The sequence below is a fragment of the Anser anser genome, assembly GCF_964211835.1.
Source record: "Anser anser genome assembly, chromosome: 29".
NCBI lineage: Eukaryota > Metazoa > Chordata > Aves > Anseriformes > Anatidae > Anser > Anser anser.
The window spans coordinates 1,464,145-1,487,034 of record NC_139750.1 but is presented as its reverse complement, the minus strand read 5'-3'; the positions used below and the strand labels follow the sequence as shown (position 1 = coordinate 1,487,034).

At 48.7% G+C, this 22,890-nt stretch overlaps 3 protein-coding genes across 3 annotated transcripts; 1 reads left to right on the top strand and 2 right to left on the bottom strand.

Moving 5' to 3' along the window:
- Positions 1-31: 31 nt before the first annotated feature.
- On the top strand, positions 32-982 carry LOC310887754 (olfactory receptor 14C36-like; the record flags this gene model as incomplete). Its single annotated transcript, XM_083813925.1, has 1 exon — positions 32-982. Exon 1 carries the CDS (start codon positions 47-49, stop codon positions 980-982), a length of 936 nt encoding a protein of 311 aa, XP_083670051.1. The 5' UTR covers positions 32-46.
- An 8,042-nt stretch (positions 983-9,024) lies between these two features.
- LOC310887835 (olfactory receptor 6C3-like) lies at positions 9,025-10,172 on the bottom strand. Its single transcript, XM_083814013.1, has one exon. The coding sequence runs from the start codon at positions 10,125-10,127 to the stop codon at positions 9,144-9,146; it is 984 nt and encodes a 327-aa protein (XP_083670139.1). The 5' UTR covers positions 10,128-10,172; the 3' UTR covers positions 9,025-9,143.
- Positions 10,173-18,412: 8,240 nt separating this feature from the next.
- Positions 18,413-19,477, bottom strand: LOC310887753 (olfactory receptor 14C36-like; the record flags this gene model as incomplete). The annotated part of the gene is made up of 1 exon (XM_083813924.1): positions 18,413-19,477. Exon 1 carries the CDS (start codon positions 19,373-19,375, stop codon positions 18,413-18,415), a length of 963 nt encoding a protein of 320 aa, XP_083670050.1. The 5' UTR covers positions 19,376-19,477.
- Between the last annotated feature and the right edge of the window lie 3,413 nt (positions 19,478-22,890).

Sequence of the window (22,890 nt, the reverse complement as noted above, 5' to 3'; positions counted from 1 at the left end):
ACTGTATTTCCCTCCTTGGACAGGCAACCATGCCCTGAGGCTGCAAATGTCCAACAGCAGCTTCCCCAACGAGTTCCTCCTCCTGCCATTCGCAGACACACGCGAGCTGCAGCTCCTGCACTTCGGGCTCTTCCTGGGCATCTACCTGGCTGCCCTCCTGGGCAACGGCCTCATCCTCACAGCCGTAGCCTGCGACCACCGCCTCCACACCCCCATGTACTTCTTCCTCCTCAACCTCGCCCTCCTCGACCTGGGCACTATTACCACCACTGTCCCCAAAGCCATGGCTAACTCCCTCTGGGACACCACAGCCATCTCCTACTCTGGATGTGCCGCCCAGGTCCTTTTCTTTTTCTTCTTGATTGGAGGAGAGTATTGTCTTCTCACGATCATGGCCTATGACCGCTATGTTGCCATCTGCAAACCCCTGCACTACAGGACAATAATGACCAGCAGGACTTGTGTCAACATGGCAGCAGCTGCCTGGGGCAGTGGCTTTCTCAATGCTGTCCTGCACACTTCCAATACCTTTTCCCTCCCCCTCTGCCAAGGCAATGCCCTGGACCAGTTCTTCTGTGAAGTTCCCCAGATCCTCAAGCTCTCCTGCTCAGATGCTTACCTCAGAGAAGCTGGGCTTGTTGTGATTAGTTTGTCTTTAGCCTCAGGGTGTTTTGTTTTCATTCTTTTCTCCTACGTGGAGATCATCAGATCAGTGCTGAGGATGCCCTCTGAGCCGGGCCGGCACAAAGCCTTTTCCACATGCCTTCCCCACTTGGTTGTTATCTCCATCTTTTCCTGCACTGCCATGTTTGTCTACCTGAAACCCCCTTCCATCTCCTCCCCATCCCTTGACCTGGTGGTGACAGTTCTGTACTCAGTGGTGCCTCCAGCAGTGAACCCCCTCATCTATAGCATGAGGAACCAGGAGCTCAAAGATGCACTGACGAAGCTTACTCAGGCAGTAGTCCTTCAGCGGCAATAAGCTGCCCATAGAAGCATTAAGGTTGGAAAAGACCTCCAAGATCATCTGGTCCAACCATTGACCTACTACCAATGACACACACTAAACCTTGTCCCTAAGCACCAAGTCCAACGTTTCCTTGAACACCCCAATGGACAGTGACTCCCATGTCTCTTCACAAGGGAGTTCCAATTGGTCTCAGGAAACTCCTGGTCTTTGAGCTTTTTGTCTGTGATGATCTTGTTTGTCCAGAAATACCTGCATTCACTCCAGTTCTGCAGAGGCCTGAACCCATTCTGTCGTATGTTGAGATGCTTGCGTATGAGTCTAGTGTTATGGTACAGCTCTGTCACATCTCATTAATAAAAGGGGATTTCCTCACTGCTGGTGCCTGGACGTTGGGTTCTTCTTCCAAATCTGAGGTCAGGAAGAGGTTGAAGAAATTGTTTTATCTTGAGGGGGAGGACATTGCTCTATGAAATTGCTCTCAATGGCTCCATGTCCAGGTGGAGGTCAGTGATGAGTGGTTTCCCTCGGGGGCCTGTCTTGGGACCAGTACTGTTTAATATTTTTATCATTGACATAGACAGTGGGATTACGTGCACCCTCAACAAGTTTGCAGATGATACCAAGCTGAGTGGTGCAGTTGATAGAGCAGATGGAAGGGATGCTGTCCAAAGGGACCTGGACAGCTTGAGAAATGCACCCATGTGAAGCTAATGATGTTCAACAAGTCTAAGTGTACCGGGCTGGGGCAATCCCAGACAGGAGTACAGACTGGGAGAAGAACTCATTGAGAGCAGCCCTACTGAGAAGGACTTGTAGGTTCTGGTGGACAAAAAGTTTGACATGAGCCAGCAGTGTGCACTTGCAGCCCAGGAGGCAAAATGCACCCTGGGCTGCATCAACAGAGGAGTAGCCAGCAGGTCAAGGGAGGTGATTGTGCCCCTCTGGTCTGCCCTTGTGAGGCCTCATTTGGAGTGTGGGGTCTCTAGCACAAGAAGGATGTTGATCTGTTAGAGCAGGTCCAGAGGAGGGCCACATAGCTGATCAGAGGGCTGGAACACATCTCCTGTGAAGAAAGGCTGAGAGAGCTGGGGCTGTTCAGCCTGGAGAATAGAAGGCTCTGGGGTGACCTCACTGAAGCTTTTCAGTGCTTAAAGGGGGCTTATAAAAAAGATGGAGAACAACATTTTCCTCAGGCCATAATTGACAGGACAAGAGGAAATGGTTTTAAACTAGGCCCCTCACTCTGCAGAGCATCACCACCAGCTCTGGGCACTGCAGGGAGCACAGGGAGGGGACAGGAGTGGCAGGTCCTGTCCTGCCAGAGGAAAACTCAGGTGTTGTCTGAGTTGTGTGGCCGTGCTGGGTGAGGACTCACAGCAGGGGATTTGTGGTGCAGAGCCAGGACTCGTGGACAGGAGTAACATGCAAGTGCAGGAGGCAGGTGGCCAGTCTGGGCCATTGGTGGAATGATTAGCATGGGAAGGTGGCCCAAGACATTCGTCATCCCCAGCCTCTGGCGATGGCTATTCCTAGCACTAGTTGCTCATTCTGGTTTGTGGCTGAGGTTTGCTGCCAGGCCACCCACATCCTCACCTTCAGCTCCCTGCCAGTGTCAGGGCAATGGCAAGCCCTGTACAACCTCTTCCCTGGATGAGACCCCTTCAAACCCCAGAGCAGGGATGTCTGTGAAGCCCCCTGTGGGACATTGTCAGGGCAAGGCAGGCTCCAGGCACAGGGGGAAGGGGAGAGCCATAGGGAGAGGGCAGCAAGGGCTGCAGTGGGGATCATGCTGGGGGACCATTGCCCACCCTGAACACACCCTTCCCTGTGCTGTGTCTGAACAATGGGGCCATGGGGCCATGTACAGGGCAACAGGGCTGGGCTGGTGCACGGACAGAACCCAGACATGGGCCATGAAGCCTCTGCCAAGAGGTGACAGAAAGGAAGGGGATAAACAAGGAATTAATGGACGATTCCTTTGTTATGCAGGTATGATTGGGGGAAAGGCAGTGCTCACCTAGAGCTTGTAGCTGCAGTAAAAGTCAAGAGTAAAAATCCAAGCTTCAGTGACTGCATTAGAGCCCAAGCATGGACAAGACAAAAGCAGGGCTGCTGTTGAAAGGGGGGGGTGACTACATAAGAGCAGACCCTGATGGGTCTGGAGGCACTCAGTGCCTTCTTTACCTTAGTTTTCACTTCTCACTCCACAGGTCTTCAGTCCTCTGTGCTTCAGGAGAGGGACCAAGGAAGAGGAGAACAGGGATGGACAGAAATTTCATGAAATCCCACAGGATAAATGCCAGTTTCTGCCCCTGCAGGGGACTAACCTCGGCAAAGACACAGGCTGGGGGCTGCCTGGTGGGGAGCAGCCCCATGGGAAAGGTCTTGGTGTGCAAGGGACTGGGCAGGAGGCAGACAAGTGCCCTGGCTGCAAGGGAGGCCAGCAGCGTCCTGGGCTGTGTGAGCAGGACCCTGGCCAGGAGATGGAGGCAGGGCATTATCCAGAATACTGCATCCAGATTTTAAATCCCAAAGCCAGGGAAGATGTCGGCAAGCTGGAGTGGGTTTGGGAGGGGCTGCCAGGATGGTTGGGGCCCAGAGCACTTCACCTCTGAGGAGAGGCTGGGAGAGCCGGGCTTGTCCAGCCTGGGGCAGGGAGGGCTGAAGGGGATCTCCTGGAACCTGCCAGGACCTAAGAGGAGCTCATTGAAAGGGAAAGAAGCCACTGATATGGCAGGAGCTGGGCTATCTATTGTCTGACATTAGTAGAGGAAACGTAGTGAAGCCTCAGGCCATAGCATGAGCTCTGCCTTGCCTGAACGTGGCATGTAGTGGTGACTGAGCAACAGTGAGCGGCATTGTGTGGGGCTCTGGGTGGCACCGATGAGGGACGGGGGATGTGCTGACCATGGAGGTGCCAGAGGGGAGCCTGCCCTGGGAGATAACATCAGCCATCCTGCCCTGCAACAGAGAACCACCAGTCTGAAGGAACATAACGTGTACATGTTAAGAACTGATTGGACTCTAGCAGAGGAAATTAAGCTTGTACAGGTAGGAGAAGCCAGGGAAAGCTTTGAGCAAGGTCCCTCCTTGGAAGCACCCAGCTCAAGCTGATATATGGCTACCATTAAATTCTTGCTGTGTTCAATAAAAGTCAGCTCTGAGTGAATTCTGGTTGCCTGGGGGTACCAGGCTCTGTGCAAGACTCCTATCCATCTTTTTCTTTCAAGCTCTAGGCCTGAAAGATGCCAATTTATATCAATTAATATCAGTAAAAACGAAACAAGGAACTGAAAGATCTAAATCTAAGAAAATGTGTCCGCACACTTTGCATATTCTACAATTCTTGGGAGGGGGGAGGGGTTCTCTTGGTTTAATACAGTAGTCATTGAGGGGATTCTGTGTCTATTGGAGTTTTGTTTGTTAATTTCTTTCTTTCTTGTTAAAGGTCAGTGTTTCCCAGAACTGGGGTTCTATGGGGGACACAAATGCCTTCAGCTACAGGATCACAGACACCTCCTGCCAGTGCCCATACCCTGGCACCCCTGACCAGCTTCCACCTGCAGCTCCAGCAGGATCTGGTCTCCCACAGATCCTCCGTGACAGCGACCAGTCCTGGGCAAACACTTCATGTACAGTGTTGCTTTGGAAACAGGCACTGCATGTCTCTGGTCAGACATCCAAGGTCTGCCTGGAACCATGAATAACCTTCTCAACATTTTAAAAACATATGAACATTTTCATCAGCTGAACTAATTGAGTGCCTTTAATAATACAGCGATGTTTACCCACCATGGAAGAACGTCAATTTCCAGGAAGCGCACTAATTGCAGGTGGAGAAATATTGATTTTTCCCCTGTACTTCCACGACCTCTGCTCAACCCTGCTACATTTTTAATCTGCCTCATCTTTCAGGTGCTGTTGGCTCCCCTGAATAAATGACCATGGCTAAGGGCGTCTTTTCAGTAGACTACCTGGATATGTGCCGTTCCAATTGCTCTCCAGATTTCTCCCTCCCCTTGCTTTTTCTTCAGTCAGATACTTCTCAACTACCTGGCTCCTCCATGAGCTTCAGGGAATTAAAGAATTTCCCCGTCTCCCAAAAGTCCAACAAGCTTTAGTCAACTCCTTAACCGTGTTCATTCTTTTCTGTCTCTTTTTCTAAGACTTCTCTTGTGCAAATAACTCTAGCAGAAAATAGATCCCTTTAGATGCAACTTCGTCATGGCAAATGTTCCTTCTTCATTATAGGCCTGAGTCTTGGCTGTGGAGAAACTTTCCCAAAAGGTCCACCAACTTAAAAAGAGTATTCCTTCCTCCACACCTGCATGAACCAATATCTCAACTATTAGGAGTAAGCATCCGTCTGCTCAAGAAAGGGGATATGGTGGATACACATGCTATGCCACCCTGTGATTTTTCCCTATGTGACCATGTCGAGGAAATGAGAAAAGGGGATGGGAAATCTACCTCGACCCTAGAGGCACGGGTACGTGTGTTGCAAGGAAAAACAATCACAAAACGGGGGTTCTTCCAGGAAAATTGCTGCTCCTATTTCCATGAATACCATGACCAGAACTAGAAGGGCCCTGCCTCCAGCTAGGTGGAGGGACAACCAGCTTTATTGGACTGTGTGGATTTGATGGCCTGACACATCAGATCCACAAGAGTATAAGGCTCTAATGGACACCAGTGCAAAGTGTATCCTAACGGCATCAAGCTATAAAGGGGCAGAACCTATTTGTATTTCTGGAGTGACAGGGGGTTCCCAGCTGGTAACTGTATTGGAGGCTGAAGTGAGTCTCACTGGGAAGGAGTGGCAAAAGGACCCCATTGGGACTGGCCTGGAGGCTCCATGCATCCTTGGAATAGGATGAGGGAGGGTACTTCAAAGATCCAAAAGGGTTCCAGTGGGTTTTTGGCATATCTTCCTTGGAGATGGAGGACATTAAATAGCTGTCTACCTTGACCTGGTCCCTCTCAGGACCATTCCTTTGTGGAGCTGATGAGGATCAAAGAACAGCAGGTACTGATGGCTACCCCAGTGGTGCACTGGAGGCAACATCTCACTAACTGAGATTCCCTGATTCCCATCCATGAGCTGATTGAAGTGGAGAGCCAAGGGGTGATGTTCTGGTTACAGCTAAGATAGAGTTAATTTTCCTCCTAGTAGCTGGTAGGGTGCTATGTTTTGGATTAGGATGAGAAGAGTGCTGATAACATGCCGATGTTTTAATTGTTGCAGAGCAGTGCTTACACTAAGCCAAGGACTTTTCAGCTTCTTGCTCTGTCCTGCCAGCGGGCAAGCTAGGGGTGCAGCAGGAGCTGGGAGGGGACACACCCAGGACAGCTGACCCAAACAGGCCAAAGGAGTATTCCATACCATCTGACGTCAAGCTAAACAATATATAGGGGTAGCTAGCTGGGGTGGGGGGGCAACTCCTCAGGGATAGGCTGGGCATCTGTCAGCGGATGGTGAGCAATTGCATTGTGCATCACTTGTTTCGTACACATTATTATTATTAGTACTATTATTATTATTATTTTCCTGTCTTAATAAACTGTCTTTATCTCAACCCATAGGCTTCACTTTCCTGTTTCTCTTCCCCATCCCAGAGAGGGAGGGGGGTGGGTGAGCGAACGACTGTGTGGTGTTTAGCTGCTGACCGGGTTAAATCACAACAGGTGATCAGCAGCAAGACTCGCTCACCCTTTAATAGTCCCATATGGCCAGTGTGAATGGCTGAGGGAGAGTGGAGACTAACAGTGGACTATCATGGCCTGAATGAAATCATGCCACCACTGAGTGCTGCAGTGCCAGACATGGTAGAACTTCCATACGAACTTGAATCACAGAAAGCCAAGCAGTACGATACGAGTGATATCACTAATGTGTTTTTTCTCAATCTCTTTGATATCAGAGTGAAAGAGAGAGTTTGCTTTACCTTGTAGGGCCATCCAATCCACCTGGAATTGACTGTTCCAGGGGTGGAAACACAGCTCTACCATTTGCCATGGACTGATCCAGACTGCACTGAACAGGGGGAAGATCCTGAATACCTGCACTATATTGATGATAACGTAGTGTGAGATGACACAGGAGCAGAAGTTTTTGAGGAAACAAAGAGAATAATCCGAATCCTTCTGAAAATCACTTTTGCCTTAAAACAAAATACAATCAAATACAAAACACAATACAAACCTGTACAGGAGATCCAATTTATTATACTTTTAGAGTACTTTTCCAGAAGTTATGCAGGAGAGATGGGATCGCTTCTCTTAAGAGCTCTAAAAGTTATATTCAAGTCTTAAGCCTGAACTGTCTCTTTTCCTTCAGTTTTCCATCTTAATTTAAGGTTTTGACCACCGCATTGAATATCTCCAGCTTTTGCAAGAGTTTTGAAGCTTGAAGATACGGTGCCTTTCTAGTTTTTAATATCCTTCTATCTTTTTCATACTGTGCTTTCAGGGTTCCTATCTGTTTCTCAGCATCCTGGGTTTGACCTGTACAGCAGGACAGTTGACATTAGTAATCTGTTTTCATGGCTCAGATCTCTTCCACTTCAATATTCAGGTTCTCTCTTTTCCTGGTACTTTTCCCTCTTAATCCATTTATTTTTTGGCAGTAGATCTCACCTGTGTTGGCAATAATGTGCACTTCGGTCAGTTTTCTCTTGCCCTTTTGTCTTTCCACTCTTTTCAGCCTTGCTGCACCTATGTCATATACAGAGATGGTTTTGTGCCCAGCAGGCACACACTCTGGCAGCCCGAGAGAGCTGAGGCTGTTGCAGCTCCATGTCCCTGGGTTCAACCCGAGCAGGGCAGAGCATATACTCCTGGAAGGCACACACACAAGCCTCTCCGGCTGAGCAGGACGGAGACACATTAGTGGGAAACGTAAAGTGGTTTTGTGTATGTGTGCATGCTTGTGTGTGTGTGTGTGCAAGGTGGATCCCTCCAGCAGCTGGGCTCAGACACTCAGCCTCCCCAGGACATGTCCCTGGCTCCCATTCTCGCCACTCGAGGGCATCTGAACAGGCCCTCTGACACCCTGGTTCTAGTCCAGTTGCTGCACTCAGCCCCATGTACACACACCATGTGTCCCTACAGCCCTTGGCAGCAACCCTCTTAGTATATTGTGATGCAGAGAGCTGCTGCCAGTGGCTCACCTTCATGGGTTTCCTTCCTGGACATTGGGGTGGTGGTCTACCCAAGGCAGTCCTGGAAGGAGCTGGGACAAGATCTTGGTTCCGCAGGAGCCTGTGACTTGGGTTCCCACCTGCCATTGTGCTTTGTGCTCTTCTGGGCTCATGGAGATGGGCTCTTGTTGAGCTGGGGGCTCTCCTGTGCTGGGCCTGGAAGCAGCCAGGGCAGGGCATGAACTGAATTACTCGTCCTGCCACCGCTTCCCTGGGCCTTCCTTTTGCATGCAGATGTGCTTCTTATCATGCAGCCTAACACAATCCAGAAGGAACATAAACCTCCAGAGGCATCTTCATGTGGAGGTCACATATATGTGATTGTCCTGGTTCCAGCTAGGACAGAGTTAATTTTTCCTCATAGTAGCTGGTAGGGTGCTATGTTTTGGATTAGGATGAGAAGAGCGCTGATAACATGCTGATGTTTTAATTGTTGCAGAGCAGTGTTTACACCAGGCCAAGGACTTTTCGGCTTCTCGCTCTGTCCTGCCAGCGAGCAGGCTGGGGGTGCAGCAGGAGCTGGGAGGGGACGGACCCAGGACAGCTGACCCAAACTGGCCAAAGGGGTATTCCATACCATCTGACGTCATGCTAAACAATATTAAGGGGTGGCTGGCTGGGGTGGGGGGGCCGGCTGCTCGGGGATAGGCTGGGGATCGGTCAGCGGGTGGTGAGCAATTGCATTGTGCATCACTTGTTTTCTTACACATTATTATTATTAATACTATTATCATTATCACTATTATTATTATTATTGTTATTATTATATTCCTGTCTTAATAAACTGTCTTTATCTCAACTCACAGGCTTCACTTTCCCGTTTCTCTCCCCCATCCCAGAGAAGGAGGGGGGAGGGTGAGTGAACGGCTGTGTGGTGTTTAGCTGCCAGCCGGATTAAACCACAACAGTGATGGTGGTATTACGTAAGATATGGCAGGAGAGAACTCAAATTGCTCTTCAGAAATGCATCACGATTAGGGGAAAAGCTGTGCTGTTGCACGGGCAATGACTTCCTTCAGAGCCAGCATCACAGCCTTGTTTCTAAGACTGTAGATGATTGGGTTTAAGAATGGGTACAGGACAGTGTTCAGCAAAGCTACACTTCTGTTGGTCTCCAAAGAAACATGTCCTGTGGGACGTGCGTAGAGAGCAATGCAGCTTCCATAGGCAATGGCCAAGGTGGTGAGATGGGAAGAGCATGTAGCAAAAGCTTTTTTCCTCCCAGAGGCTGCTGGCATTTGTAGAATACAGAGAAAGATGCTTGTGTAAGATGCCAGAGTTAAACACAAGGAAGACAGCACGATAAACAACATGAAAATCGAGTCTATTTTCCAAAGCAGGCTGGTGTCAGAGCAGGAAAGTTGGAATAAGGGGGTGTTGTCACAAAAAAAATGCTGAGTCTTGTTCAAATCACAGAAAGTGAGCTTTGAGAGCAGCACCAGGCGGTAACTCAAGAATGTGAAGCCCGTGACCCAAACAGCAGCAACCAGGTGGATGCAGAGCCAATGTTTCATGATGGCAGCATAGCGCAAAGGCTGGCAGATGGCAACGTAACGGTCAAAGGATATGACAACAAGGAGAGCAAACTCTGCAGCACCCGGGGCAAAATAGAAAGAGGACTGGGCAAAGCAGCCACCTACTGAGATTGTTCTCCTGCCAGAGCTCAGAATCACCAACAGTTTGGTGCTTGTGGAGGACGTAAACCAGATTTCCAGGAATGCCAGATTGCCAATGAAAAAGTACATGGGGGTTTGCAGGTGGTTATCCACACACACCAGGAAAATGATGGCTGCATTCCCCATCACCATTGTCAGGTACATGAGTAGAAGTACCAGGCAGAGAAATAGCTGTAGCCTTTGATCAAGCCCTGAGAAGCCTGAGAGGATGAATTCAGAAATGACAGTTCCATTGCCTACTCCCATGCCCAATTTCCATTCATCCTGCTGAGGCAGAAACATGGCAAAACCAAGTACAGTAATTTCATGGTCTGGACAGAAGGCTATCTCCTTCCTTCTCTCTTTCCTTGCTTGCAGGCTTCCCATACAACAGAGAGAGACTGGCTTTCCTGTTTCACATATCAGCTAGAGTACTCTGGGAATTTCTTGTCTTCTTTCCAACTTTGTCCATCAGCCACAAATGGTTCTTTCTCAAGAACACAGGGCTAACAAGGGGTTGTTAGTGATTGCACCCTGTTCCTGGGAAAGTCCACATTCACTCAGAACAATTGCAAACATCCATCATAACAATGTTTCAAAAGGAAATCTCACGTACTGCGCAAATACCTTCTATAACATAGGTGCTAAACCATCGATTCGAATATGTACATTGAAAGTTATTCTCTCTCCTCTTCAGTACTTGCCCTTTTGGACTAGCAACAGCTGGGGATCCCTTGCTTGATTTCAAAATAAGAAAATTTCAAGTACATCTTTTGTAATGCCCTGATTACTTCTATGTCATCTTCCCTTGTTTCTTTAGGAAAGAGGGAAAATGGGGACCAAGTGTGGCTTACATTTTTTAGTACTCTTAATTAAGGCCAAAATTCATATGGTCCCACCAAGTCAGTGGAAACGGATCTGTCACACAATCTCATCTGACCTCATTCTGTACCAAAATGCAGTTGTTTCCAAACAGTTGCTCTTCTCTCCTACTATCAAATGTCCTCACCTAAATGCCTTACTTTTCTGAGAGCTGGAAAAATCTTGTCATCTTCAAAAGTTTAAGGATGGTCCTTGTTGTACAAAGAGGAAGCGCCTAAAAAAAGCAAAGTGCCAAGTACTATTGTGTAGGCTTATATTTCAGTTGTCTAAAAGTCATATCCTGGAGGCTGAGCAATTTACCTTACTCCCATCCTGTCAATGCTGAGAGAGAGAAGAGCATCTGAAAGAGATCCCTCACCTTTATTTTGCATGGCAGTTCTAGGCTGGGACGACCCAGCCACGAGCACTTTCTCTTGTCTCCATTGACTGTTGGGGGAGCCTTGGGAGAACAAGTTCTCACAGGCACCAGGAATGAAGTAGATGAAACTCATTACTCAAGTCTCAAGTCTCTGATTATTTTAGTAAATTATTCTCTTCTGTAAATCAAACTACTCCTCTAACAGGAACATAAAGAAAATTAAAACAAAAACCACAAGAGAAATTTATTTAATAAAGATGGAAATTTTCCCCTTCACCTTTCCCTATGTGTTTAGACATAGAAAGGATCAGAGCAGATGACTATAAAAAGAGAACACCTCAAAATGTAAAGGTGGAGGAGGAGATGATGGGTTAGAAGCCGTGAAGTGGTTTCTCTGTGGGCTGTATTGTCCCCTCAGAACCTGTCCCAGGACAGAATGGGTCCATTTAGGCAGTAAAATGGGAAGCTCAGAAACGGGGAGTACTCCATGTTTGCATGGACATTTCAGCCTGGGACTTGGGCTGCTCTTAGACCCCAAGTGCCCCTCCTTGCTCTTTGCCTCTAGACTGGCAAAGGGAAATCTCTGCACTGGCTTCATCTGGAAAACTTGTTGAGATTAACCCATTAGCTGTAATTGTTTTAGCAAAAGCTCAAGTCCAGTCACCAACAGCAGTATGTTGTGGTTTAGTCCTGACAATCAGCTAAGCACTGAGGGGATCTGATCAAAGACCATTTCCCATGCAATGAGTTAAAATAAGAATGGGAGGCACTGATAGGAAACAAGTCTGGTCAGTCACATCAATCACAGAATCACAAAAACAAAAAGATTTGGGTTTGAAGGGACCTTAAAGATCATCTATTTCCAATTTCCCTGCTATAGGCAGGGACAACTTCCACTAGACCAGGTTATTCAAAGCCCCATCCAACCTGGCCTTGATGAATTCCAGGGGTAGGGCACCCACACCTCCTCTGATCAATCAGTTCTAGTGCCTCACCACCCTCAGAGAAAATAATTTCTTCTGAATATCCAATCTAAATCTACCCTCTTTTAGTTTAAAAGCTACCTCTGCTCTGACTGGAAATGCAGGATGGGGAGACCCAATGGGCACAGCTGTTTGTGCTGCTGCTGCTAAGGACAAGAGATATGGATCCCGATCTGTCTCAGGAGCCTCACACTGAAATGTAGGTGCACGGGGTTCACATCCAAGCCTGATACATGAACTCCTTATCCTGGTGGTGATACTCAGGGATGAGGAGCACTCTTTTGTCAGCACTCTGGGAGGCAGTGCACAGCAGCTGTCCCGGTCCCTGTCTTTTCTACATCCTGCAGCCACTGTCAATGAGGGACAGTCACCTTAAAGGCCTATGTCATGCTCTTCTGATCCATGCAGAGGTTTCAGATACCCAGAGGCACCAGAAATGTCCCCAGAAACCATTGTCCAGGCTATCCCATCCATTTTTATTCACAGACTCTCATCTGCATGGTACCTCTCCTCCAGCTGGACTCCACCCATCCCAGATAATTGCATTGCCATAGAAGGTCTCGGTGGGCTGCATCAGCTCACTGCTTTGGAAACTTGTTTGTCCATGTTTCATTTGGGCCATTTGCCCTGGTGGGGATGGAGAGAAGCTCCTTTCCTCTTCTTGCCTCCCACCTGGCTGCTTCATCTGGATGAAACTTCGGCTGATGAGCTGCAGGCCAGAGAAAAATCTTGTGTCTCCAGAGAAAGATTCTCATCAGCCAAAGAGTTCATCCAGCAAAGATCTGCATGGGTTGTGTTTGTTGAAATTTGGGAAACAGAGTACTAAAATTGTGCTCTCCAGTGGGCTAAAACAGCCCTGTGTTTCAATTCTCCTCTCTCCATGGAGGAAGGATTTTGCCAGCTGGCACTGAGCAAACTATTCTATATTTTAAGCGTGCTCCTTGATGTTATAGCAAGAAATAGATATATAATTAAAAGCATTACATATGTTTATATATCTAAAAGATTTCCTTGGTTTTATTACATTCTTTAAAGTTCGTCATCAGATAAGAGAAGAGCTACCGATGCCATCTACGTGGACTTGTGTAAGGCTTTTGATATGGTCTCCTACAACATACTCCATTAAACTGGAGGAATACAGGTTTGGTGGACTGACTGTTAGAGGGAGAAAAGAACTGAATAAACGGCCTCATCCAAAGAGTTATATTCAATGTTTTAATAACCAAGCGGAAACCAGTGAGGAGTGGTATCACTTAAGGGTTCATGCAGAGACCTACTATTAATACCATCATTACCACCATGCAGAGTGAGATTGAGTACACCCTCAACAAGTTTTCAGTTGACACCAGGCTGAGTGGTGCAGCTGACATGCAAGTGGGAAGGAATGCCATCCACAGGGACCTAGACACACTTGACAAGCTTACTCATGAGAAACTCCTGAAATTCAGCAAGGCCAAGTGCAAGGTGCTACACTTGTAATGTAATGGGTAATGGAAAGCCCCACTCTCCATATAAATTTGAGGATGAATAGATTGTGAGACTGCCTGCTGAGAGGGACTTGTACTGGTGTACTCCAAAAGACAAAGATCTGGCTATCAGCTGGCAGTGTGCACTTGCAGCCCAGAAAGCGAACATCATGCATTGCATGAGAAGAAGAGAGACCAGCAGGTCGAGGGGGGTGATTGCTTTATTTGTCTCTTTCCTAGAGAGTCCCCACCAGCAGTACTGCATCCAGTTCTGGGATCCCCAGTGCAAAAAAAAAGACATAGAGCTGTTAGGGTGGCTGAAGAGGAAGGCCATGAAAATGATCAGAGAGCTGGAAGATTTCCCATGCAAAGAAAAGCTGAGAGAGTTGGGGTTGTTTAACCTAGAGAAGGCGCCTTCAGCAATAACGGAGGCCTTATTGCTGCCTTATTGCTGCCTTTTCATACAATCACAGAATGGCTTGGTTTGGAAAGGGTTTCATCTAGTTCCAATCCCCCTGCAATAGGAAAGGATGCTACCCATTAGACCAGGTTGCCCAGGGCCTCATCTAACCTCGTCTTGAACACCTCTACGAACAAGGCATACACAAGCTCTCTGGGCAACCTGTTCCAGTGCCTCATCACCCTCTGAGTGGAGAATTTCCTCCTAACCTCTAATCTAAATTTCCCCTCTTTTAGTTTGAAGCCATTCCCCTTTGTCCTGTCATTATCCAATTGAGCAAAGTGTTGTTCCCCATCTTTTTTATAAGTCCCTTTCAAGTACAGAAAGCTGCAATGAGTTCCCCCCAGAGCCTTATGAGGGTCCGTAGTGACAAGACAAGGCGTCATGCTTTTGAGCTGTAAAAGCTGATTTAGATTGGATATAAGGAGATACTTTTACAGTGAGAGTAGTTAGACATTAGAACATTTCCCAGAGAAGCTGTGGATTCCCCATCACTAGAAGTGTTCAAAGTCAGGTTGGAAGGGCCTTTGAACAACGTGATGTAGTGACAGATGCCCCTGCCCATGACAGAGGGATTGGATTGGATGATCTTAGAGTCCTGTTCCAGCACAAACCTTTCCAAGATTCTTTCATTCTTTGATTCTACTATTCCATGATCTAGTCATTGCTTGGAGTTTCAGGGAGTCCAAAGTTTCCATTTCTGTATGTAGACTAGAAGTATATTTAGGAAACTCCTAAACTTTATTTTTACATAATCTTTCATGTCTACAGACTAGGGAAAACAAAAAACAAACAAATAAAAAAAATGGTTATAAGTTGTGGGAGATGAGCTTCATTGGGTACATCATGGAACTAGCAAACACTTAAGAGAGTGTGCTTTATTGATTATTAAGCTTTCTCATACTTTATTAGTTTGCTTGCAATTAAGAATCATCCTTCTCTACCTGTGTGCAGCCTGTTCTCTAAGGAAAGCAGGAGGGAGTTGGGACAGAGAACTACAAGGTGCAACTGCAGACTTGACTGGAGAAGTCTGATGTCAGGAGAAGTGATGCAAGTCCTAGGGGATCAATGAGAGAAATGGTGCGAGACTGGGAGGTGAGGAGCAAGGTTGTCTGTACAGTGTCAAACTTCTCCTACCTGTCCGGACCTCTTTCAGAGACTCTGTGTCTTAAGAAAGGCTTTCTGTGTCTTAATAAGCCCCAAGGTGTAGTTGCAGACAAGTTTATCAACATCAGCTCCTGAGAGGAGACTGATGAAATCTCTCAGAAAACCCAAGTCAGAAGCCAAACCCAAAGTCCTTCAAAGCATTGATTGGTCCTGCTGAGGGCCATTACTGACAAAGCCCCATGGACTCCTTAGGGCAGGTAATTGGAGGCCATGATTACAGGTAGGCCAAGGCTCTGTGCAGGTGGCTGTGAGGCTGAGAAAATGCTGGCTTTGTTTCATCAAGCAGAAAGGCCAAGCCTTGCTTGAAGCTCTGGGCAGAGCGGTTCTGTCCTTCATGTGGGGCTCTGGGCTCTTCCTCAGGCAGTGGCACGTGGGGTTAGCAGTGACAAGTGAAAGACAGTGGTGTGACATCCCCTGGCCTCTGTCAGGAGTTGCAAAGAGGAGATGAGGCCCCAGTTGTATCATCTCGTTAAAAAACAATGTCTCCTCCTAGGCCTTGATGGCAGAGAGACCTGCCATAGCCCAGGGGACAAGACCTTGGCTTTCTTGGCTATGTCTAGCCTTGCTAGTGCCCTTGTCCATTGCCACCACTGGCTGTCCTGTGTTGTCCCACACCTTTCCCTTTTACCATGCAAGCTACAAACATCCATCTTGCTTTCCTACCTGGCACTCACATGGGAATTGCTGTGCCTTTATTGATGTCTATATCCTCTCCAGCTGTGCCCTGAAACACAAACCCATGGACTGATTATAGATTCCTTCCAGGTGTCCTCTGACACAATATTGCACATCCCTTCCACTCACTTATCTTCCCTCTCACATCCACCCCCCATCACCGAAGCTTCACTTTGAGTCAGGTTTCCTCTCACATGCTGTTTCCCATGAGCAAGGAAAGTTCCAACATCTCAGAAACCATCCTTCACACAGGCATCCACACCCATCAGCCTTCCTGGGGCCTGTCAGCTGACCAGACAGAAGGAACATCACCATGATCTTCCAGGCCATGCGTCCTTCCTGCTGACCTTTCAGCTCCTCAGAAAGAAACAACTAAGCCACATGCCTGCTGCTCCCCAGTCATGTACTCAGGCACAAGAGACTTGACAACCCACAGTCAACGCCAGTATTTCATGGGCATTTCAGGTACTTGGGCAGAGGGCATCACACAAGCACCATGCCAACCAGGTGCCTTCTGCTGGCCTGTGAGAGATGCTGGTAAATATGAGCCTAAAAGCCCATCTGCCAGCAAGGAGGCAAGGGCTGACCTGGCAGCTACTTCAGAAAGATGGGATCTCCCACTCCCATGCACCTTCTCATGGCCTTTCAGCTTCTCTGGTGGACAGGATAGACCAATGTACAAGGTCTATTAGGTACAAGGGCAGGATTGACTTTGAAATAGATTTACACTCTTTGCATGTCAGTGGTTCCCCAGTTCCTTATGATAGCTAACATGACACCCTCATAGAGCAGCCATGTGCCTGGAGGTGGCTTATCAGATCCTCAGGCAGAAGTGCCCTGACACCCACCTGCACAGCCATGGGACTCCTGCTGCCTTCTGAGGTCCTGAGGCACATCTGACCTCAGCAGAGCATCCCCACCCATCTCCTCCTTGAGTCCTATGACCTGACCAGATCCATGTCACCTCACCTGCCTCCTCCAAGACCAAGTGATTGCTGCAGGACATCCTAAGCCCTTCCCAGCCTCATGGGGCCAAAACCCATCACTGACATGATAGGAGTGTAGGAATGAGAGATTTGAGGATTAGTTGTTCAAGTTCGAGTTTAGGGATTAGATCTTGCGTTCCAGGTTTAGGGACTGGGTAGAGTCTTAGAGAGAGAGTTGGGTGTTCTGCTTTGGATACCCAGCCAGGGTTTAGGGTAGCATCTAAATTTTTGGTTAGGAATGTATTAAATGCTTTTTTATGGCATGGGGGTTGTTGTTAAGGCTGGCAATTTAATGCTAGGGATTAAGGTATATGGATTAGCGAGAGCAATAGGTTAAAAATAATGGAAACAGGTGATGTGGATGGGGCTGGACTGCAAAGTAGGATTTGAGGCTGGAGATTAGAGAAGTGGATTCCTTCAATCCACTTTTCAGGTTCCTGGTTAGAAATATAGCCAGGACATAACATGAATATTTTCGCGGTGAGTGTTGCAGAAGCATCAGCCTTACCTGAACCCTTCTCACCTCTTCAAAATCTTTCCTTCTGTTAGCCAAGATTCTCTTCTCTTCCCCAGGTCACCCATGTTTATTCTTCTGGCTTTCCCGTGACCTCCCCAAATGTGTCACCCTGTCAGGTGACCTCGCAGCCAGCATCCACAGGGCCACAAGGAGCTGTTGTGCTCTGGAGGCATCCTCTCTCCCCCCTCTCCCCCCCACCCCCAATTAGCACCAGGTGCAGGGGATGCCCTGCACAATCCCTCAGGTACTCTGCCTGCCAACCAGCTCATGCTTCAGAAGGCCTCCCACATGTCCAGACTCATTCTTCCTCATGCACCCTTTAGCAACTCCAGGGTATCCTGAAGAAAATGGCCACTCTGGTGTGGAAAAATTATTAAAGAACTGAAAATATATTTTCAGAACAAGTTGAGAACTCTACAGAGAAGTTGTTGCTGTGAAAGTCGTAATGCCTAGCATTCCTTTATTCAGCTGTTTTCCTGGGGGACCATACCGCCATGACAAGTCCATCTCTTTGCAATATCCATGAGAGCAGCTTTGGGAGAAGAGCTGAGCCTTCAGGCACTGCCCTCAGCAGATCCCCTTTTATGCTGGTGATGCTGCTACGGAGCCAGCTGTATTAGAGAAGTGCCCCTGGCCTGTCCCTGCCTGTGGACACAGGACTGCCAAACAGCAGCACGGTGAGCAAGTGACAAGAGCAATCAGTCCTCACAGTAAAACAAGGGCTCTGAAGGAGAGCGTGGGAGGTGAAAGAGGGCGACTTAGGAAAGACCCAGCTGTTTGGCTCCCTGGCAGTGCTGCTGTGCCAGGAATCTTTTTCCCTCCACCTCTGCACACAGACAAGTCCCCCTGCAGCTCCACCACAGGTCTCCAAGAAAGCATCCCAGGCAAACTCGTCACTGCAGGAGCCATCCTTTTATATGTCCTTTAAATGAACCTTGTTTACACCAAGTCTCAGAGTCACATGAAACATTAGATAGAGAAATCGAAGGGGAAGAAACAGGATTTTTTCATAGACAAAATATATCACAATTTAAGTAAAGCAAAAAGAAAATGAAAATGCACACGAAATACGCCTTCGCCTTTACTAAGTTATTTTATGAATGATATGCAGAAGACAGGCAGTTTACTGCTTCTGAAAAACATCCCATCATCAGTTTCCACACTGCATTCTTCAGCTCCTGGTTCCTCATGCTGTAGATGAGGGGGTTCACTGTTGGAGGCATCACCGAGTACAGAACTGCCAGCAAAAGATTCAGGGATGAGGAGGACATGGAGGGGGGCTTCAGGTAGGAAAATATTGCAGTGGTGATGAACAGGGAGACAACAGCCAGGTGAGGGAGGCACGTGGAAAAGGCTTTGTGCCGGCCCTGCTCCAAGGGGATCCTCAGCACTGCCCTGAAGATCTGCACATAGGACAGCACAAGGAAAACAAAACATGCAAATAATAAACAGGCACTAACCACAACAAGACCAACTTCTCTGAGGAAGGTATCTGAGCAGGAGAGCTTGAGGGTCTGGGGAATTTCACAGAAGAACTGGTCCAGGGCATTGCCTTGGCAGAGGGGGAGGGAAAAGGTATTGGCAGTGTGCAGCACAGCATAGAGAAAAGTACTGCCCCAGACAGCTGCTGCCATGTTGACACAAGTTCTGCTGTCCATTATTGTCCCATAGTGCAGGGGTTTGCAGATGGCAATGTAGCGGTCATAGGCCATGATGGTGAGAAGACAAAACTCTGCTGTGAGAAAGAGAATAAAGAAAAAGACCTGGGTAGCACAGCCTGCATAGGAAATGGCCATAGTGTCCCAAAGGGAGTTGGTCATGGCTTTGGGGACAGTGGTGGTAATAGTGCCCAGGTCGAGGAGGGCGAGGTTGAGGAGGAAGAAGTACATGGGGGTGTGGAGGCGGTGGTCGCAGGCTACGGCTGTGAGGATGAGGCCGTTGCCCAGGAGGGCAGCCAGGTAGATGCCCAGGAAGAGCCCGAAGTGCAGGAGCTGCAGCTCGCGTGTATCTGCGAATGGCAGGAGGAGGAACTCGTTGGGGAAGCTGCTGTTGGACATTTGCTGCCTCTGGGTATGCTTGGCTGTTCATGGAGGAATTGAAAGAGACAAGTTAGATAGTGTTTTCTGAGCAAAACCTAAACCAGATTTCACTGAAACATCCTCAACAAGACACACTGCCTCTTCCAGGGAAGAATACATGCTCCTGCCTGGAGCTCTTGTCTTGGTTTCCTAAGAGTGCCACAGAGACGAGGTTAATCAACCTCATTCTCTGGAAGGGTCAGTACTGCCTTTTAGGTACATGGTAAAGGTCAACAGGACTGATCCATTTTCCTTGTTCTTCCTGTCCTCCATGGTAGCAAAATGAAAGCAGGTACTCCAGAGAGTGCTTTTCATTCAGGTACTGTAGGCGTTGGTCTTCCCTCTCAAGAGGGTCTTCTTCAAGTTGGTCTTCTCCCTCAATGTTGTCCTCAGGGTGCTGTGGAGCTGTGAGCAGCCTGCCCCAGGCACCAGCCTCTGGGCATCACCAGGACCCTGCCCTGCCCTGCCAGGGGGCTCCTTCCACCCACAGTTTCTCCCCACAGCACCCAGGGCAGCTCCCCAGGCTTGCTGAGTGTTGAGCCTGGCAGGCGGCAGAGGCCCTGCCCCGGCACACAGCCCCTGGGGCACAGCAGGGACCCTGCTCTGCACCACAGCCCTGGGCACCCCTGCCTGCACCCCGGCTGCACAGCCTGCAGCCAGACCCACAAGAAGAAACCCTCATGTCCTGTCCCTCTGACAGCTTTGGCAGGTAATCCCTGCTCTGGAGGTTTTCACTCCCCTCTTATACAAAGAAACTCTGAGGGTTCTTCTGAAAAATCCCCATAGGCTGCAGGATTTGTCAGCAAATATGGAGATGGCACCAGGAACAACAGCTATGCTGCCCTGCAGCCAGAGACTTACCCTGTTCAGTGCTGGGAAGATTTCTCCCGCAGTGAGCTCTCAGCAGCCCCCCTCCACACTGCCTTTAACATCTCCCTCCCTTCTCTCAGCCACCCTTGTCCCCTGCACGCAGTGCCCCCAGCCCTGCTGCGCTGTGCAGAGGAGCTGCTCCTGGGCAGAGCTGTCTCTCTGCAGCGCTGCCCGCTTGCCAGGAGCTCCCCTTGGGCCCAGGAGCCCGTCCCAGCTCAGCAGCACAGGGAGCTCTTGACAAGTCCCTGGGCCTCCAGGGGAATCAACTTTGAAACAGACTGAAGTAATCATTTATGTTTCTTCACTCCACTGGAGAGGGACCACTGCCCTTCCTCATTTCAGAAGAGGTATGATGTCCAAGGATCACCTTTCCAGGTCCTGGTTTCAGGCAGAACACCCACCCCAGGATCTCTTTCCCCCTGCTGAGGGAAGGATTTCAGCTGAGTCAAACCAGGCATCTCATATTTTATTTGCAGTCCAGAGGTTGGAAGGGGGCTTAGCTGCCTCTCCCATGCCTCACAGAAGCCCACAGGAGTTGGGATTCCTCTTGCTTTGGTTCAGGTGGGCAGAAATCAGGCAGCTGTATGTCAGCTGCTTGTCTCAGCTCCCAGCACATGGACGCAGAATGGACGCAGAGGCCAGGAGGGAGCTGTTCAGATGCAGACACTAGGTGACATTGGAGATGCCAGAGTGACATTTGAGTGAAATTTGACATGCTGAATTCCTCTGGGTCATAAACAGAGACTTTATTGATGCATGTCCAATATAATATAACTGTAGCCATTGTTCAATAGCAAAGAAATAAAAGGCAAGCTATGACCTGGTTGCCATCACCGAAACATGGTGGGACCACTCCCATGACTGGAGTGCTGCAATGACTGGCTGTAGGCTCTTCAGAAGAGACAGGCAGCACAGAACGGGTGGTGGTGTGGCTGTCTATATTAGAGAGTGTTTTGATGTTGTAGAACTCGAGTCTGGGAATGATAATGTTGAGTCCTTATGGGTTAGGGTCATTGGGAAGGCCAAGAAGGAATGCCTTATCTTATCGATAGACCACCACACCAGGATGAAGAGACAAATGAGGCGTTCTACAAGCAGCTGGCAGAAGTTGCACAATTGCCAGAACTTGTTCTCGTGGGGCACCTCAACTTCCCAGGTATCTGCTGGAAATACAGTACGGCTCAGAAGAAGCAGTCTAGGAGGTTCCTGGAGAGTGTGGAAGATAGCTTCCTGACAAAACTGGTTACTGAACCTACCGGGACAGTGCCCAGTTAGACTTTCTGTTCACAAACAGAGAGGGACTGGTGGGAGATGTGCTGGTCGGGAGCTGTCTTGGGCAGAGTGACCCTGAAATGGTAGAGTTCTCTATTCTTGGAGAAGTCAGGAGGGGGATCAGTAAAAGTGCTGTCTTGGACTTCTGGAGGGCAGACTTTGAGCTGTTCAGGACACTGGTTGGCACCTTGGGAGGCAGTTCTGAAGGACAGAGTAGTCCAGCAAGGCTGGGCACTCTTGAAGAAGGAAACCTTAATGGCTCAGGAGCAGTCTGTCTCCACGTGCCCAAAGATGACCCGGCGTGGATAACCACATAACCACAAAAAGGAGGACAAAGGAGAATCTCCATCCTTGACTGGATGCGAGGGGAAACTTAGTGTCCAGAGATGAGGAGAAGGCTGAGGTGCTTAATGTCTTCTTTGCCTCAGTTTTTAGGAGAAAGAGCAGTTGTTCTCTGGCTACCCAGCCCCCTGAGCTGGTGGAAGGGGATGGGGAGCAGAATGTGGCCCTCATAATCCAAGAGGAAATGTTTGGCGACCTTCTAAAGCACTTAGATGTATGCAAATCAGTGGGGATGGATGGAAACCACCGAAGGGTACTGAGAGGACTGGCAGAAGAGCTGACGAAGCCATTTTCTGTCATTTATCCGCAGTCCTGGCTATCAGGGGAGGTCCCAGTCAACTGGCAGCTAGCAAACGTGATGCCAATCTACAAGAAGGGCCTGAGGGTGGACCTGGGAAATGATAGGCCTGTTAGTTTGACTGCAGTACCAGGGAAGCTTATTGAACAGGTTCTCTTGAGTGTCATCACGCGTTGGGTTAGAAACTGGCTGGGTAGCTGGGCCCAAAGTGTTGTGAATGGAGGACTCCACTAGTGACCAGCAGTTGGAGGCCGGTCACTAGTGAAGTCCCCAAGGGCTCAGTATTAGGGCCAGTTCTTTTTAATACCTTTATCAATGATCTGGATGAGGGGATTGAGTGCACCCTCAGTAAGTTTGCAGACGACACCAAGTTAAGTGCATGTGTCGATCTGCTCGAGGGTAGGAAGGCTCTGCAGGAAGATCTGCATAGGCTGGAGCGATGGGCTGAGGCCAACTGTATGAAGTTCAACAAGGCCAAGTTCTGGGTCCTGCAGCTGGGGTGCAACAACCCCAAGCAGCGCTACAGGCTGGGAGGTGAGTGGTTGGAAAGCTGCCTGGCAGAGAAGGACCTGGGAGTATTGGTTGATAGCCAGCTGAATATGAGCCAGCAGTGTGCTCAGGTGGCCAAGAAGGCCAACAGCATCCTGGCTTGTATCAGAAACATTGTGGCCAGCAAGTCTAGGGAGGTGATTGTCCCCCTGTACTCAGCTCT